Below are 17,082 nucleotides of genomic sequence, written 5' to 3'. Positions count from 1 at the left end.
TTCTTAAAGCTGTTCCCTGCTTTTACTTATCTTTATGATGTGAAAAGTCCTTTCTCCAATATTTTAAGATAAGCTAACAGAAAAATAATACATTTTCCCATTGTTATCTTTTGTTTTTAAGTTTTACATTTATAACTGGAGTAGCATAAATAAAATAATTGCATAATGGGATTCTGGGGTATCTTGTAAAAAAAAAGAAGAAGATGTTGATGTTGATGATGATGATGATGATGATGATGAGTTTTAACTGGAGCAGCTCTCTCTCTGTGACCCCAGGCTGCTCTCATCCTCAGAGGGAGGATTGTGTGGGCAGGGTTTTTACATAATATAGAACTAAAAGTCAGTTTTTTAAATAATAAATAAAAATCCTTCCTGCCTGCTCGATGTCACTTTAAAGGACCCTTCGTCACACGCATACTGTTGCACAGGCTAGTTTGCATAGATACCGTCCCTTTGCTTCCGGACTTTTATAAGTTGTAGACTATGCATATAATGCAAGTTAACTTTTACTTCCTTGTACACACAGAAAGAGGAACTGACCGTTTTGCGGCTGGCCCTTTTGTCAACACTTTACATCCTCTCCAGCTTCCAACTATCAAATCATGAGCAGATAGAAAAACTAGTTTGCAGAGCCGAAAAGAACCGTTCTTCACTTGTAAGGTAAGTCTTCTGCTTTCTTAAAATCGGTATAATTTCGCGTTAAGATCTGTGTTTTGTGGCTGTATTTGAATAAGAAGTGGGGAAATCCGCATTTTTTTTTTATTGCTGGGCTGCAGCAGATGATGTTTGTGAGCAGGCGGCTGAATGCAGCTCTGAACATGAAGTCAGTCAGTCCGTCTGTCAAACACCTGCTGCAAAGAAACTGACTGTTCAGATTAAATGTATCTGTTAACGTGAGATGAGGCAGCGTGTTATTATCTTGTTACCTCGGGAGTAACTATTGGAAACTTGTGTAGGCTAAACAAGAACGAAATAGGTTTATCAGAATGAAAAGGTTTAGCGTGGTGACACAAGGATGTGGCTATTTAATACGTGCATCTCTCGGTCAGAATATAGACCTTCTTAAAAATGTAGGCTATCTAGGCCTATAAATCATAGATTGGACGTCAAATTGCCTGGTATAAAGCAGAGTTACAAGTTTAAATAGAACAATGTTTCTAACTTTTTAATAGGCCCACAGTTTTACACATCTTCACTTTCCCCTTTCTTGTCACTTTTTTTCTGATTCTGTCAGGCATTATTCAGAACATCTATCACTTGTGAATCTCACTATTTTCAGCTTTTGTTGGGATTTTAGAGAGATGTTGATGCTCTTTTACTTTGCTATTTGTTTGAACTCTGTTCAGCGATTTTCTGTTTTATGATAAAAAAAAAGAAAAGGTGGTGTTAAGGTAGCAGCCATGTCTCTTCTTCTAAAGAGCTGCTTTTAAAGCTAAAAGCTCAAAACAGCCAGGCTCCAAGAATCAATTAGACTACATTCTTATTGTAAAGGCAGTACATATTATTCTGTCTGCAAAACTAGGAACTCTTAAGGAAGGTTTGAATAGTTGGTTAAAATGTAACATAGGTCTGTATTCAGGTCATTGACAAAGGAAGTGTGGACTTGAATGCAGTTACAGTAAACAGTGAGAGCTCCTTCATGTGTGTCCAGACTCTAATGTGACGCAATTCTTCTTCTCACCAAAGTAGATCAAAGAAAAAGTCAAACAGATGACCTGTCGGTCACTAAAGTCTTTCAGTGTTAAATTCACATGAACTGCATCAGAAATGGTCACATCTTAACTATTAAAAATGAAAGTAGAAATAGTTTGTTTTCTGTTTGTGGACGTCACTATCTGCCTTTCAAATCATTAATTGCAAAATATAATCACAGCAAAATATAATTTAGGGTTAAATAACTGTTGTTAACAAGATTCACGCAAACATGACTGTCATAGCTAACAGATTCTCAAAAAAAAAATCTATCTTGGTGTTTTGTTTTTCTGGAGGAGACAAATATATGTTGGATGTTTTGAACTAAAAATGACTTAACATGAAAAGTGAAGCTTTTCCAAAATATTTGTGTTTCATCTGGTCTGAACTGTTAAAAGCTTACTTCAGAAGTGAAGTGTGGCCTACTTCTAGTTTGTTCTATAGCTTACATATCTGTGGAAAGCTAACCAAACCAAACGGACTTACAGGTTGAAATCAGATAATGATTCACCTAACAACAACCTAACCAAGAATCTTAAATGGTTGCCATAGAAATGAATTGCTTATTCACTTTCTGCAACTCTGCTAACACGTCTTTGTTTTTTTTGTCTTTGTTTAAAACAGTGTTTGAGATGTAGATATTTTGAATTTAAAAAGCGTAAGCTGTTTGTTTGTAACTTAATATGTAATAACTTTATTTTAAAACTGTAACAGCTCTAAACATTTATTCAACAGCACTGTTGTCGAATGGTTGCAACAAGTAAGAGAAATGGTTTCATAGGTTTGGTCGTCCTTAAAGTCTATGCTAGACGCTCTTGTCACTTATCTTGCCACGAATATATCATCAATTTTTTTCCCTGGTTTTAACACACTGGTTAAATTACAGAATACTTCTGCCTTTCTTTTTTTCTGATAGTATTGCATGTCCAACCTAGTGATTGTTAATCATTATTTTTTTTAATGAAAATGTGTGAGTGTTACATGGGCTGGGCAATATGACCTCAAATCAATATCACAATTAATTTAACATTTTACTAAGATGATGATTAATGAACTATTATTTTGTTTTTTGCCCTCATAGTTCACTGACATGGTCTCTACTTTAAATATGCTCAACTATTAAAGCTGGGATATTTTTTCTAATGAAAGAGTGCATAATATCTGATGAACTATTTTATAGGTATTTATTGAATATTTCAAACTGAAATCAAAGCATAGCTTGAAATGAAAACGACACATTTAAGTTTTAAAGTAGAATTTAACTTCTCCAAAACAGTAGAAAAGAAATAACTTTAAATAACAGTTTTTCTGCAGTGTTTACATTTGACTTCTTTTTGTTCGGTGTCGTCTTCCCTAAAGACAAAATGTGTCCAAACGACGGACATTGCTTCCATGTAGCGGATTGGACGTGTCGTCAACGTGACTCTACCCTGAAAATAATCAAAATAATCGACCGGGCAAGTTTGTTCTAACCGTTAGAGGTTCTGAATGTCGGTTTCGATACATTTGAGATGAATTGCTCTACCATGGAGGATACACAATGTAACATGTTAAACTTAGCAAAGTCATCAGATCCTCCTCACATAGCGATGTAGCTATGTGTTTGTGCATGCGTGACATGAACACATGCGGCTGTATTATCACAGTTTCTTTTCAGACATATTGCTGCTATGAAGGAATTTAAGAAGGATGCAGTGTTGCCAGCCGGGACAGTCCCTTCACACAGCATGGGCAAAGGTTTCATGCTGTCAAAACAGAGAAGAAGTAGTGTGATATCATTTGTTAATCATTCATTTCATTTTAGAACCCTGAGGAATACTTTGAACTTTCTACATCACATGTATGATATGGATATTACCGGGTATTTGATAAGCCTGTGTGTTTTCACTCTAATTCATATTTAGAAAATGATTTCTGCACATTTCTGTTTTAGCTTTTATAAGTGTGAAAGCATTTTTTTCTGAATTCTTTCTCTACCTTAAACAAATGAACACATTCATTTCATCATCTTTTAATCTGATCATGAAGAATGAGGTCCCTCAGGGCTACAGTGTGTTTTGCATGACCTTCCTACTTGCTGTAGTCTTATTACATTACACATTAATCAACAGAACACTTCCTGTGGGACTGTTTGTATTGGCATCTCTGTCATTTGCAAGTTAAATATTAGTTGTCCCAGTAGAACAGTACTGCACATACTGTTTCTGATCACCTTTTTTACCCGTGTCTGTTGCTGCACAACATACTTCTAGTCCTATGTAAATGCAGAGCCATATAGTTTGATTTTATAACACAATCATCTGGATCACAATCATCTGTGAAACTCAAACACTCTTTACACTTTAACATTCTGAACACTTTAAAAACAAGTAATACATACAAACTGTAATATAGCCTATAATAACAAATAAATACATCACAATAAATGAACTTTGTTTTGAGGTAGTGGTGAAATACTCTTGTGGCCAAAATATAACAACAAACACAAACATTTAGTAAACATGACAAAACATAAGACGAGCACAGCATGCAACACAGTAATCGTTTAATCTCGATTCTCATGTTTTCATGATCGTGGGAAGCGTAAATTGTAATTGAAATCGGAACAGTTTTCAGTTTTCGATCAATTGCCTAGCCCTATCTCTATTGTTATAGGTCACCAACAGGCAGTGTATCATTGCAGTAGGTACTTAATGACAGACACTAAATGTTTATCGTCGCCATGGAAACACCGGATGTTACGTCAATGACCGCTGCATAAGGAAGCGTCAGCTGCTGCTGGAAGCTGCCGTACTGTAGCTGTATGTGCTGCTGTGATAAAAAATATCATGTAAATTATGCTTGGATACATGGACGGTAAACATATTCTCTTTCTCAGGTCGGTTTCGCCCGTTCGTCTTGACTACAGTCAACACAGAGTTCGTTTTCACCTGGGGGTTCGGGGGGGTAGCAGAGAGAACTCCCACGATTCCCCACAAGCCTCGATATCACCGGATTTTACATACTGTGTGTTTAAGTGGGCAAACAAATGACTGACATAGAAAAGTGACTGTTTTGAATCCAAGAGAAGATACTGATGATAGTAAAATCAACTGTCTCAGAAAGAGATCTCTGTAAGATATGTATTTGACCTCCTGAATTTGCATTAGTTTTTGTGTATGAAGAAGAGTCGATAAGGATCCTGAGCCCTATTGAGGGCACACAGAGAGCATTCATACTTGGCACATTCATTCTAGCTGGTACTGTAAGCACAGGGTAGTTTGTCCATCAGAGACTCCATAGTTTACAATCCTCTCAGCCCCGTCTACAGCACACGGAGCAGAGCATCACAGCTGAGCAGGAAGTGGTCAAAACGAGGAGGGTTGACAATGAATGGTGTTGAATGTTCTTTAATGAAGTAATTTGTTTATGAAAGCAGCCTTCAGTGAAAATAATTGGTATAGCATCTACATAGATAAGGTCTGTTTTCAAAGCATTATATTGCCCACAGTGGTCTATGAATTATCAGTAACAGAATCAGAAATCCTGTTTCAGTCTGAGTCTTATCTTGATGCTCAAATGAGTCAATGAAAGAATATCTCTTTACTGACCTTTTCTTATAGCTTCTTTAATCCATAAACTTTACATGAATTTAAGCTAGAAGAACGTGTCATCAGTGTGACAGTATGAAGAAGTAGTGGTATTTGAGTGAAAGTGATTGGATCTGATGTGAAGAAGATGTTCATTGGGGATTTTCTGTTTAGGAGTCAGGTGCTTTTTTTGTCACTCACCAGCCCAAATCAAACTGTGTGGGGCAAATTGAATAAATTGAAGTAAAAGATCTGTTAAATAAATGGTTCAATTGTTAAATAAAAATAGTGTTTTATTAACTATAAGCAATAATCTACCTGTATGAAGCTTGATCCAAGGGCAACTGGATTGGCCTTTGTATCAAGCTTTGAATGACCTCAGTTGGAGTCGGTCGTCTGTCAACCAGAAGGTCAGGTGTTTGATCCCCAGCTCCTGCAGCCACATGTCCGATGTGTCCTTGGGCAAGACACTTAACCCCACTGCTTTGTCAGCGGCGTATGAATGTGTATAAAAAGTTCATTCTGATGTTCACTTCACAGACCAGCCTCTGCCATCAGTGTGTGAATGTGTAGGTGTGACCTGTGGTGTAAACGCACTTTGAGTAGTCAGAAGACTAGAAAAGTGTTATACAAGCTCAAGTCCATTTACCAAATACGTGGATGGAACGTACACAGACATGTTGCACCGTATTTCCAGGAGGGCACTGCTGACAACCTACTGTATGTGTTACAGGAAACAGAGAGAGAAAAGGACATTCTCTATTATGATGTGTCAACATTTCCTTGATCAACAGGAGGTTGATCAATATTGTGTGACCTCTTGTATTTGAATGTTGACTTCCCTGTGCTAATCTTTTCATTTGAAGGGAATGTTTGAGATGTGAACACATTTCTCTACTCTCCATCAATTAGTGGGAAATATTGATAGATGTAAACTGGAATCTCATTTGTTGAAAGAGACATACAACTGTGAGGAAGTTATTGTGTTGTTGTTGTTTTTTTTTGCTGTGTCATTGTACACAGAGAAATGCAGGTGAAACAGCATGACAGGCTGAGACTCAAAATGACCTTCCAGTATTCATGGTTCACATGGGTTTATCTAGGAGCCAAATGATGTGCTGAGGCTGCTTCCGTTAGCTGACTAAAATCCTTCTTTTGGTTTATATGATACTTTTAAAAACATCTTTTAAGTGACTCAAATAACTACGAATGCCGGATGGATAATATCTGGCTGACGGACAGCTTTGTCTAAAGCTCATACATTAGACTCACATCAGCTCGTGTAGTACTTTGATGTCACAAAAAAAACCCAACAACCCCCAGAACCAAGTGAATTATTCGCATTGTACAGCCAAATGTGATTCTACTGACCAAATTCAGAATCAGGTGCAACCCTTATCTACTCATCAGAGCCTTCCATCGATTTAGTATTTTTTGCAAACTGAGTCACACGTTTTACATCAGTTAACAAATATACAATTCAATAATAATGATAATTAGCAGGTTTATCGAATGAACTGAAACATACTTGTGTATTTAGTGTCAATGGTTGTTGGGTAAGCTAAGCTGTTATTATGTTAAGTTTAATTCATCATATCTATATCAAATGTGATATTGTCTCTTAAAAAAAGTATCTGGGAATCATTAGTTCAGTCTTTTCAAACATATGGACAACAATCTGATCCTATTCTGTTCAGTTTCTTAATAAATCTGTCTTTGTCACTTGACAGTAATGACTCAATGTAGTGACATGCCATGACGGCTTGTTAGCATTAGCATCAGAGTTTGTAATCTGGTGCGTCAGCATCATTGGTATCTGGGGGGAAAGGATTTTGCAAATTGTGCTGCACAAGAAGACTTCATAATCTAATCCTTTCACACAGACAGCATTCAGTAGCAGATACTAACCATCTGACTCTCCTCTGTCCTGTCTCAGCTGCAGAGATGGCTAGTTGGGGGCAGCAGGGTGAGATGACAGAGTACAAGAAGATTCTGATCAAACGGGACCTGGAGATGGGCATGGTCATGACGGTGTTTCGGCAGAAGGCGGAGCGACTCACTGTGCAGGTCATCATGGAGACCCGGCAGGTGGCATGGACACGCACTGCAGACAAGACTGATGGTGTCTGTGAGTATATTCATGCTGCAACAAAAGAATAACCTTCATCATTATCACTGAACTGAATGTATACAGTGTTATTAGTATTACTCACTTTGGTTAGTTTTCAAATTGAGTGACATTATGTCATCACTAAGTTTTGCAAAATTAATTTTGCTGAAACATGATGTGCTATTGTACTAAATAAAACTTAAGTGTCTTAACCTGCATTTCTTGACATCACCAGCAGGAGGCTTCTTCTGGTCGCATGTACAAAAAAAACGTACTTTTCAGTTGACTACGTTTCTAATAGTCTTTATGTTAAACTGCTAGTTTCACGTAGCTTGTTGATCGGTTTGTAATATACTATGTTTAGTGGAAAAACTGCCCATAAAACAGTGAGACTTTATAGGCATGGCTAGCTGGGTTTGACAGTGTTACCATGGTGACAGTAAAAATGTCTGGTAAGGAGTTCTGTTCTACAATGAGACATTTAGAGCAGTCATAGTCATTTACAAGAAGATGTCATTTTTAGAAAGTACACTTTTTTAGTTTTTATAATTCGCTAATCTAGGTTGAATTAATGATGCACCTTGCTGTCAAAGATTCTACTCGTGTTAGCAGATAAGTTGCTGTGTTTGCTAACCCCTCCCCCCCTCTCTAGCTCCACCCTTTTTGTCCAGACCCTTTTTGTTCTGACTTATGCAGGGACTGACTTATGCAGGGGTAGCATGAAGTTGCAGCATGAAGGGGAAGCAGATAAATGACATGTATTTACCCTTTCTATCTCCACTAAACTCATCTACTTACTATGCTCATGTTAAAGTATCCAAAAGATGTTATATCCTTATGTACATTTTTTAACTTCAAAAAGCAACACAAGAGTATAGCTTAAAATCTTTGCTCAATTATTTAAGGACTCAAAAAGTTACTTACTAACAAAGTACTAACAAAAGTTTATGTGTCACATTGAAAAGAAACTACATCAGCCTGTTGCATCAAAGCCAAGTTGATTTTAACATAAGTCATGATCTGACAGGGCAAACAGCCAATCATAGTTTAGGATTTTGGCACCATAGAAGGCCAATCAGATTTCCGGTGGGGGGGACACTCTCCCTGCATACAACCCTGTATTTGTCCAAGAGGGAGAGAGAGAGAGGATTTCTTGTCATAGTGCTCCACTAGACCTATATGGACACCTATGTTTTGAATATAGGTCCACTGATGCTGTTGTTTTGTAAGATATTTACAACCTTATACAAATATTCAGTTCTGTGCTAATTTAGACATCTTTCAGGCTGAAACCTGTGAGGGTTATTGTTGCTACTTCCTTTGCCTGAAGCTCCACTAAAGCTGTGCACTGCTGGCCAAATTTGACCTTTTCCTCCTATATTTCAAGCCACCATTTACTATTAGCCGACAATTAGCTCCACTGATGCAGGAATGTATTCAAAGTACTTTAGTCACATGAGATAATGTGGCATGCAGTGTTTAAAAATTCAGAAGAATTCATTTTGTGCATTACATTGGATTTTTAACAAGGGTGGTGGGTGCATTGGTAAAATCTCTGTACCACTGTTTTATAATACTTGTAGAGGTTAGCACAGTCTGCATGTTATGATATATCGGCTCATAAGCAGCATAAAAATAGGTGAAAATAACGACGCTCTAACTGTAGCTGTGACAGTTTGAGAGCTGCAAATGTATCTTAATTTTTTGATTGCTCGTTTTATGTTAAAGTAAGTAAAGGTTCCAGAAATGATCATGTACAAACGGTCCATCGCCTCCCTTTAAAAATATAACCAGTGGAACTATGTGTTCTGTTTTTCAGTGGACCTGTTTGAGATCAGAGAGGTTCGTCCAGGGAGGAACTCAAAGGATTTCGAGCGCTTTAAAGATGGAAAGGACAAACATGAAGAAAAAACCTGCTTCACAATCTTTTATGGCTCACAGTTTGTCCTGAACACGCTCAGTCTGGGAGGTGAGTTGGTCTAAGTCTTGTGCTCTAATTACATTCATTTTTCTAATTATCTTACGTTTAAATATGATTTCTGTTTAAAATGTGTGTTCATTCATTTATGTGTAGGCTATTTATGTTGTTCATTTATGGAAAAGCAACAACAATGTCAACCATCAACCTTCAGAATGGTTTTAAAGGAATAGTTTTTGAAGTGGGGTTCTATGAGGTACTTGAAAGTAAGAAGTGTATTACCCACAGGAGATGCCAGTCAACTCGGCCCCTTTATTGAGAAATACAGATACCAGTGTTATGCCGAGTACTCTTATGTCTGGAGGCAGATCTGTGATGACAAAGTATCTGAAGTGTCCTTATTGTTGCATAGACTCTGCAAAAGACACATTTTCAGTGTATGTAGAAAAACTTAATGGGTGGAAGCAAAATACAGCAGCATAGAAACATAGACTGTAAATAATAGTGGACGAAGCCTGAGTGATGTCACGTATTGGTTACTGAAGTACTTAGAAGCCTGCCGTTGGCGGTCTACATTCTATAAATGCTCTCTCTACCTAACTTTCAAGTCAACCTAAGGACAGGCAAAGAGATGGTCCCATATTCACAACAATTCAGAGAATCCTCCCACATAGTTCCTAACATAGCTTAAAAAAAAACTAGTAAGGAGTGCTTAGGAGTGATTTAGGAACACTGTCAGAGTAACTCTAAGGGAGGAAGGAGTGAGGAGGTGTGGCTGACCCTGTTGCTAGGTATGGCAATGTTTTACAGAAGATTAAATCCTGCTGGCAAACTGCTACAGCTACCCGCCTGTCAGTCAGTCAGCCAAGCCCCTTATTATTTATAACTCGTATCATAAATCAATACGGAAGAGTTATAAAAGAACCCCCTATAAAGTGTGCGCTGATAAAGACGTTAATAAGACCAAGATCATTTTTGTACCAGGCTGAAAACATTTGAATTTCTTCTGTCAAAATGGACATTTTAATATGGGGTGTGTTTGTGACCTCCGGTTCTTTTGGAGCCGGTCTCAAGCGGACACTCGATGAACCACTCTGCAGTGGCTTTTATTTGTTGAGACCAGATGTTGCTGCTTGCACAGAAATTGTGTCTGCTTATTTTGCATGCAAATTCTCTGCAGCCATGCGTTTCTCTGCACAACACCGGGACAGAAGCTAGGCTATACACTTCTGCAGATTGGGGCCATATGTACCTGGTTTTTAGCTCATTTTAAGTGAAATAGTCCTGAAGATCAACGGTGATCAAAGTGTTCCCTTATATTTAAAAATGTTCTATGCTTAATTTGGCTGTAAGCGAGCCCCTTTGTTTTAGCACTACTTTATGATGCACAGAATATGTGTTTTAGCCTGTAGCAAGTTCCTTGAATTTTCCTAGTAAACTGATATTTGTGGTGTACTTTTTTACATTACTGCACCCTAATTTGAAATTAATTTAAATCAATAGTTGTTTAGAGAATGTCCAGCTGACACAACACAGCAATGGCTCTATAGTTTTTTTTTTCTCTTCAACAGCTGGCACAGCATATTTGGATACGGTAGAAATGCAATTATTCTCATGGTCATATATTCCTGTATAGCACTTTTAAAAACAGGGCTTTACAAAGTGCTTAGACATACGTGCAGAAGAACAAAGCACAAGAACCCCCAATCAACAACAAAAAACTAAGAGAACAAAAAACCCAACAGAAAAACAATTCAAGCCACCTCAACCGTAAACGGCGTGTCATAGTCTCTTATAGCTCATTTTGTAGTTGTGGTTGTATTTGTAGTTCCTCTCGAAGCAGGACAGGAGATCAGTGCACCACAGGCTGAGGAAGACAATGAACGCTGACGGCAAAGTAAAGCGCTGAAAGAATGTTTAAATATAGTCAACACTTACATCGTCTTAGCTTTTTAGGTTGGGTTTTATAAAATAAGCTAAATTACATAGTACAAATGTCTCCATCTGCAGCGATGTATAGCCTAGCTTCTCTTCTCAATAAAGGGGCCGAGCTGACCGGCATCTCCTTTGGCTTATACACTTATTATAGAACCCTTCTTGCAAAAAAGGAACATCCTCTTTATCAAAATGAATAAATCTGTGTAATTCACTGAGCGACTTTGGAAAATAATGTCAATTTCTGTGTAGAGCAAGTATGTCTAGAGCCTGATCACAGTACACCCATTATGTTTCTGACAACATCACAGAGAGGATCCCCGCAGAATTAGACCCTCCTGTGGAGGTTTAAATACTTTGTCAACCAGAAGCTGCGGTTTACATCTCCCTCTTCAAAGGAACCAGACGCTTAATACTACTTCACAGATCATGTTGTTTGTGTTATTGTGTGACTGCAGTGTTTTAATGGGAAGTCTGCAAAGACATCACCATAACAAAAATAAACACACAAATTGAGGCAGCAGTGGAAAACTGACTGTTCTGAAAGGTACAAATATGTCAATGGAGTCTGTCGGCTTTGACAAGATGATTCAGATGTTTCATGTTAAAGTAAAAGAGCCTCTAATTTGAATACATGTCTGTTTCTGCGGGGACCTTTTTATGTAATATTGTTTTAGAAACACTCTGACTCTGTCACTGCTTTGAACATGTGCATTTGAGCAGACAGATAGTGATCACATCCTGTCAGGTTGTTGCTATCCCAAGCAATCAACTGGAGTATAGGTATATATGTATTAGAATATATATCTTCCGATACTTTCTGTAGATGAAAGTACTAACTGAAAAAAATTACCAAAAATACAGGAAATCTCTTGTCAGGTGCAAGATAAAAATGTGATGATCACACTCTGTTTGCATGTTGGAAAAAAATATCTGAATGGCCTTCAGTATTTCCAGAACAACAGATCAGAGTTTTTACATGTTTTTAAGTAATTACAGTCGCTGCCTATCGTCCCACAAAGCTTGATGTTTGTTTCCCTCAGCGGATTCTGTGGAAGAGGCAGAAAAATGGCTGATAGGACTAGAACTCCTGAGGCAAGAGACACTGGAAGCTCCAACTCCAGTTCTTATAGAGAGGTGCGCGCACACACACACACACACACACACACACACACACACACACACACACACACACACACACACACACACACACACACACACAGACACACACACACACACACACACAGACACACACACACACACACACACACATTACTCACATTAACACATTTCCCAGTTATGAATGGTCATCAGTTAATTATCTCTCTGTTTGTTTCCTCCAGTTGGCTGAGGAAGCAGATGTATTCTGTCAATCAGACAAAAACAAACAGGTACTAATCTGTTTATTCTGTCACAATAACTCTGACCTTACTTAAAACAATCCGTTTTGTGTGCTAGGTTTGATAAGAGTTCAGTAGTACTTAGAAACCTGCAAACCTGTGGAAATGTTTTGCGTTGAAAGTAAAAATAAAAAAGATAAAACCTTTGGGCAAAAGTTGTTGTTCTTGCTTTTTCTTAAAATTCTATATTCAATTCTATATTCAATAGACTATATTCTAGATTGTAGATTGAAGTTAAGATGAGAAACAGCATCAGAGCATTCGAACCAGATTTTGATGATGTATTTTGTCTTCCCAGTATCTCCATGAAGGAGCTGAAGGCTCTGCTTCCTTTGCTTAACTACAAGGTCCCCAGCTCTCGAGTCCTCAAAGACAAATTCCAGGTTCTCTTCTTCTCTTTATGTACTGTCCTAAATACTGTTAAATAAATGTTTTTTTATTCCTTACAAAATGTATTTTGTAATTGGACACCTCTTTCTATCAAATTCTTAAAACCATGTTTTTGTTTACATTATCCAAAACATAAAAACTGTATCAGCAGGAGCCAACAATTTTGTTTTAGCCAAAGAAAGTTGAGGGCTCTCTCTTCAGATTTGTTTGAATATTTATCCTGTAAAATATGAGGAAATAAAAAGTCAGAATAGTTTCATATTTCAGAGTCGGTTCAGGTTCAGGTGACTTTGGTTGAGGGAGAGTCACATATTCTACATACATAAAAAACACTGACAATACACAACACATACAAACTATAGAGACGCGAGGCACTGAAGCAGCTAGACATGAGACGTCAAAAGAAGCAAAAGAGGAAAAAGTTATAAAATTAAACCTTATAAGAATGTGAAAGTGTGTTCTTTTATACACTAACAGATTTAAATATTAAAAAATGATTGAACTGCAGATGCTCTCGTTATCTTAATCAGGATTTTTGTTGTGCTTTCTAAGGAAATTGGAGCGAAAAAAGACAAGCTGGACTTTGAGCAGTTTCATAAATTATACAACCATATCATGTTTGAACAGAACGAGGTGAGTCTCCATCAATCACGTTGAAGTAAAGTTAAACTGTTATATTTGCACTTTCTTTTTGCATTTTCACTCGTGTTATTTTTCCACACTCAGATCCTCGATGAGTTCAAAAAGGAATCCTGTGCTTTCATTCTTGGGTGAGATCTGCTGAACATGTGGTCTTACACACTTTGATGCAGCTGAAAGGCAGCTTCTTACCTTAGTTTGAAGTTTGTCAGTTTTGTTTGTTTGCTGTCTTTTATTGTACCTACAGTAACACAGATAAACCCGACGCTTCAGCAGTGCTGCTTCACGACTTCCAAAGATTCCTCATCTACGAGCAGAAGGTAAAATAAGCTCAGTACAGCGCACTCATTTGTATTTGCTTGTCTGTTAGCGTTAAACAGCTTTTGATTCATTGTAACTAATAATTCAGCCTTACAATTTACCTTTGAATCACCCTAACAAATGAAAATATTCGTTATTGATTGTTTGTGGAGCATCTTTTGCTTTACTACTTTTTTCCACAAATAATTTCCCTTTTTTTTAATTAAATGTTGAAACAATATATTTTCTACCCATTATGTTTTATATTTGCTAATACACTTCATTAAACATATTTGCATCTTAAGTACCTGCTTGGTCAAATGCTTAAAGGTCACATATTATGCCAAATACACTTCACCATGTTTTATGAACACTAATATGTGTCCCTAGTCTTTTTACAAACCCCCCAATAATGAGAAAAGACCATCCTCTCTGTCTTTCGCCTGCTCCACTTTTCAGAAAATGTGTGCTCAAACAGGGCAATTGGAGATTTTCCCTTTGTGACATCACACAGAGCAGTTACCCCTCCCCCAGGTGGGTGACACTCCCACAGCCAGGTGTCTGTTCTGTCCTCTGAATCTGACTTCTAACTGTAAACAATAGAACATGGTGCAAGAAAGCCCAAGCCACCCAAGCTCTTCTAGAGGGGGCGTGGTCAGACACAGCTCATTTGCATTTAAAGCTACAGACACAGAAACAGCCTGTTCTGAGCAGAGCTGAAATAGAGGGGTTTACAGGCATGATCAAATCCAGGGTAAGAGTGGATATTTGGCAAGAAACTTCACGGACATGTTTTTTTATTTAAACTTGTTAAAAAGGAATATAATATGTGACCTTTAAAAAATAGACCACATGCAACCTACATCTTAGAGCTTGGTTTTATTAATAAATAGTCGTTCTGCTAGTAGTACACTTACTGTGTGTGCGACACATAAATACATGAGGCTTTCCCCTTACTATGTTCATGTCATCATTTACAGTAAGGAAAACTGTTATTTTGTTAGAGGACAGATGGTATATCAATTACAGCCTTCATTTTCTTTTTGCAAAGTTTGAATGAATTGTATCTTTGGAGACAGTGACAAGCATTTGCTTTAAGTTTTGTCTCCTTTTTGTGTCCCGTCATCCCTCAGGAGCAATGGGCCAGTGATCTGAACCAGGTCAGAGAAGTGATGACCACCTTCATCGACGACACCATGAGAAAAACCAATGATCCAGAATTCACTGTCAGCGAGGTATACTGCTCTGCCTGCTCTTGCTGCCTTTGATCGAGATCATGCAAAGATATAACAGACACTGATTGAGGCCACTGTGTTCTTCATTATTTTGAGCCTGTATCTTACACCGTGAGCAGACTGTACATTTTTAGTCCACTCACTTGGTAAAGATCTCAGTGTTAGAAATAGGATGAGAATATTGGCTCTAAAAATAATGCATCATGGGATATAAAAGACTGTTTTAGCTTACGGTTGACTTCTTATCTAGTTTCTCAGCTTCCTGTTTTCCAAGGAGAACTCTGTGTGGGACGAGAAGTTCTCAGAGATCAGCAACCTTGACATGAACAATCCTCTGTCCCATTACTGGATCAACTCCTCACACAACACGTCAGTATGACCCCACACACACACACACACACACACACACACACACACACACACACACACACACACACACACACACACACACACACACACACACAAACACTGTAAGTAAAAGGTTGTGTCAAAGTACAATTCAAAATGTTACACAAGGCATTTAAAAAAATGACATGAATAAATGGACTGGTAAATGGTTGAGCCTGTATAGCACTTGTCTAGTCTTCTGACTACTCAAAGCGCTTTCACACCCATTCACGCACTGACGTTGCAATGTAACCATCAGAAGTAACCAATCCCATTAATACACTTTCATAATTAATGAATTATCACGCCACAACGAAGCAGCAGGAGCAACTTTGGGTTAAGTAAAATATAATATATCAGATACTTAGGTAAAAATGTAGACAGCCACAGCCGCCCCAATACACCTCAAGAACTCGTGGGATTATTAAAGTATGTATTCTTCCTCTTCTGAATGGAATCAAACAAGAATAAAAGATAGTCAGTGAAAATCAAGATGGATGCATCAAAAAGACAAAAGTATCTTGAAAATGAAATTTACTTCAAATTTAATTTGATAAATATTGAGCAATTTTGAAAACTCATGCAAATAAATTGAAGCAAAAATGTTCAAATAAAAGATCAAATTAAGGAAAATATCTGGTACTGAAGTAAAAATGTTATTAAAACAAACCAGATTTCAATAAATAATGATGATAATGAAAGCACAAAAAACATGGTTTATGGTGTTTATGGCTGGTGGCGCAGTGGTTAGTGCGCGCGCCCCATGTATGGAGGCTGTGGTTCTCCAAGTGGGCGGCCCAGGTTCAAGTCCCACCTTTGGCTCCTTTGCCGCATGGCGCTCCCCGCTCTCTCTCCCAGATTTCCAGCTCTATCCACTGTCCTATCTCTACATTAAAGGCACAAAAAATCCCCAAAATAAATCCTTAAAAAAAAAAATATATTTTTTTTGTGAAATGCAAATTAACTTTTGATGTTCGTCACCAGCTACCTGACAGGTGATCAGCTTCGTAGTGAGTCATCCACAGAGGCTTATGTTCGCTGTCTGCGTCTGGGATGTCGCTGTGTCGAACGTGAGTACCTCCTGTATGTATTGAATGTGCTTTACATATGAGAAGAACACACACACTAAAAAAAATGTGTTTCACTTGTGTGGTGCTGAATCTTTCTAGTGGACTGCTGGGAGGGGCCTGGGGAACCGATCATCTACCACGGCTGGACCAGGACCACAAAGATCAAGTTTGAGGACGTGGTCAAAGCCATAAACAATCACGCTTTTGTCACCTCAGAGTAAGAATTACAAAGACACTGTCAATGTGTGTGTGACTTCATGATTTTATAACACACAAACAAGTAACTGGGTGTAAAGTGAGACATTGTCGATGAACATTTTGAAAAGTCACAGTACAGACTACTTAGAATGATTCCACAAAGTCCTACTTCCTTCTTATGTTGATTCATTATAATTGTTGTGGCTGATTTTTACATTAAAAAGAGACAAAAAGTCAGC

At 37.8% G+C, this 17,082-nt stretch overlaps 1 protein-coding gene across 3 annotated transcripts in view; it reads left to right on the top strand.

Moving 5' to 3' along the window:
• Positions 1–440: 440 nt before the first annotated feature.
• LOC132973138 (1-phosphatidylinositol 4,5-bisphosphate phosphodiesterase gamma-2-like) overlaps positions 441–17,082 on the top strand; it is a 31,061-nt gene continuing 14,419 nt past the window's right edge. For 2 of the 3 annotated variants that reach the window (XR_009672969.1, XM_061036407.1), the window contains exons 1-13: positions 441–660; positions 7,198–7,389; positions 9,191–9,340; positions 12,268–12,361; positions 12,568–12,615; positions 12,923–13,007; positions 13,567–13,647; positions 13,741–13,784; positions 13,901–13,973; positions 15,087–15,188; positions 15,439–15,557; positions 16,560–16,645; positions 16,745–16,862. Coding sequence is in view for 2 of the 3 variants with exons in the window: in XM_061036407.1 (XP_060892390.1) it covers positions 7,206–7,389; positions 9,191–9,340; positions 12,268–12,361; positions 12,568–12,615; positions 12,923–13,007; positions 13,567–13,647; positions 13,741–13,784; positions 13,901–13,973; positions 15,087–15,188; positions 15,439–15,557; positions 16,560–16,645; positions 16,745–16,862 (1,184 nt within the window). In the remaining variant the exon portion in view is untranslated. The remainder of the gene's footprint in view (positions 661–7,197; positions 7,390–9,190; positions 9,341–12,267; positions 12,362–12,567; positions 12,616–12,922; positions 13,008–13,566; positions 13,648–13,740; positions 13,785–13,900; positions 13,974–15,086; positions 15,189–15,438; positions 15,558–16,559; positions 16,646–16,744; positions 16,863–17,082) is intronic. The other variant, XM_061036406.1, reaches the window with a different exon arrangement.

The sequence above is a fragment of the Labrus mixtus genome, chromosome 4 (assembly GCF_963584025.1).
Source record: "Labrus mixtus chromosome 4, fLabMix1.1, whole genome shotgun sequence".
In the NCBI taxonomy this organism is placed as follows: Eukaryota; Metazoa; Chordata; class Actinopteri; order Labriformes; family Labridae; genus Labrus; species Labrus mixtus.
This window is presented reverse-complemented; position numbering and strand designations above follow the sequence as displayed.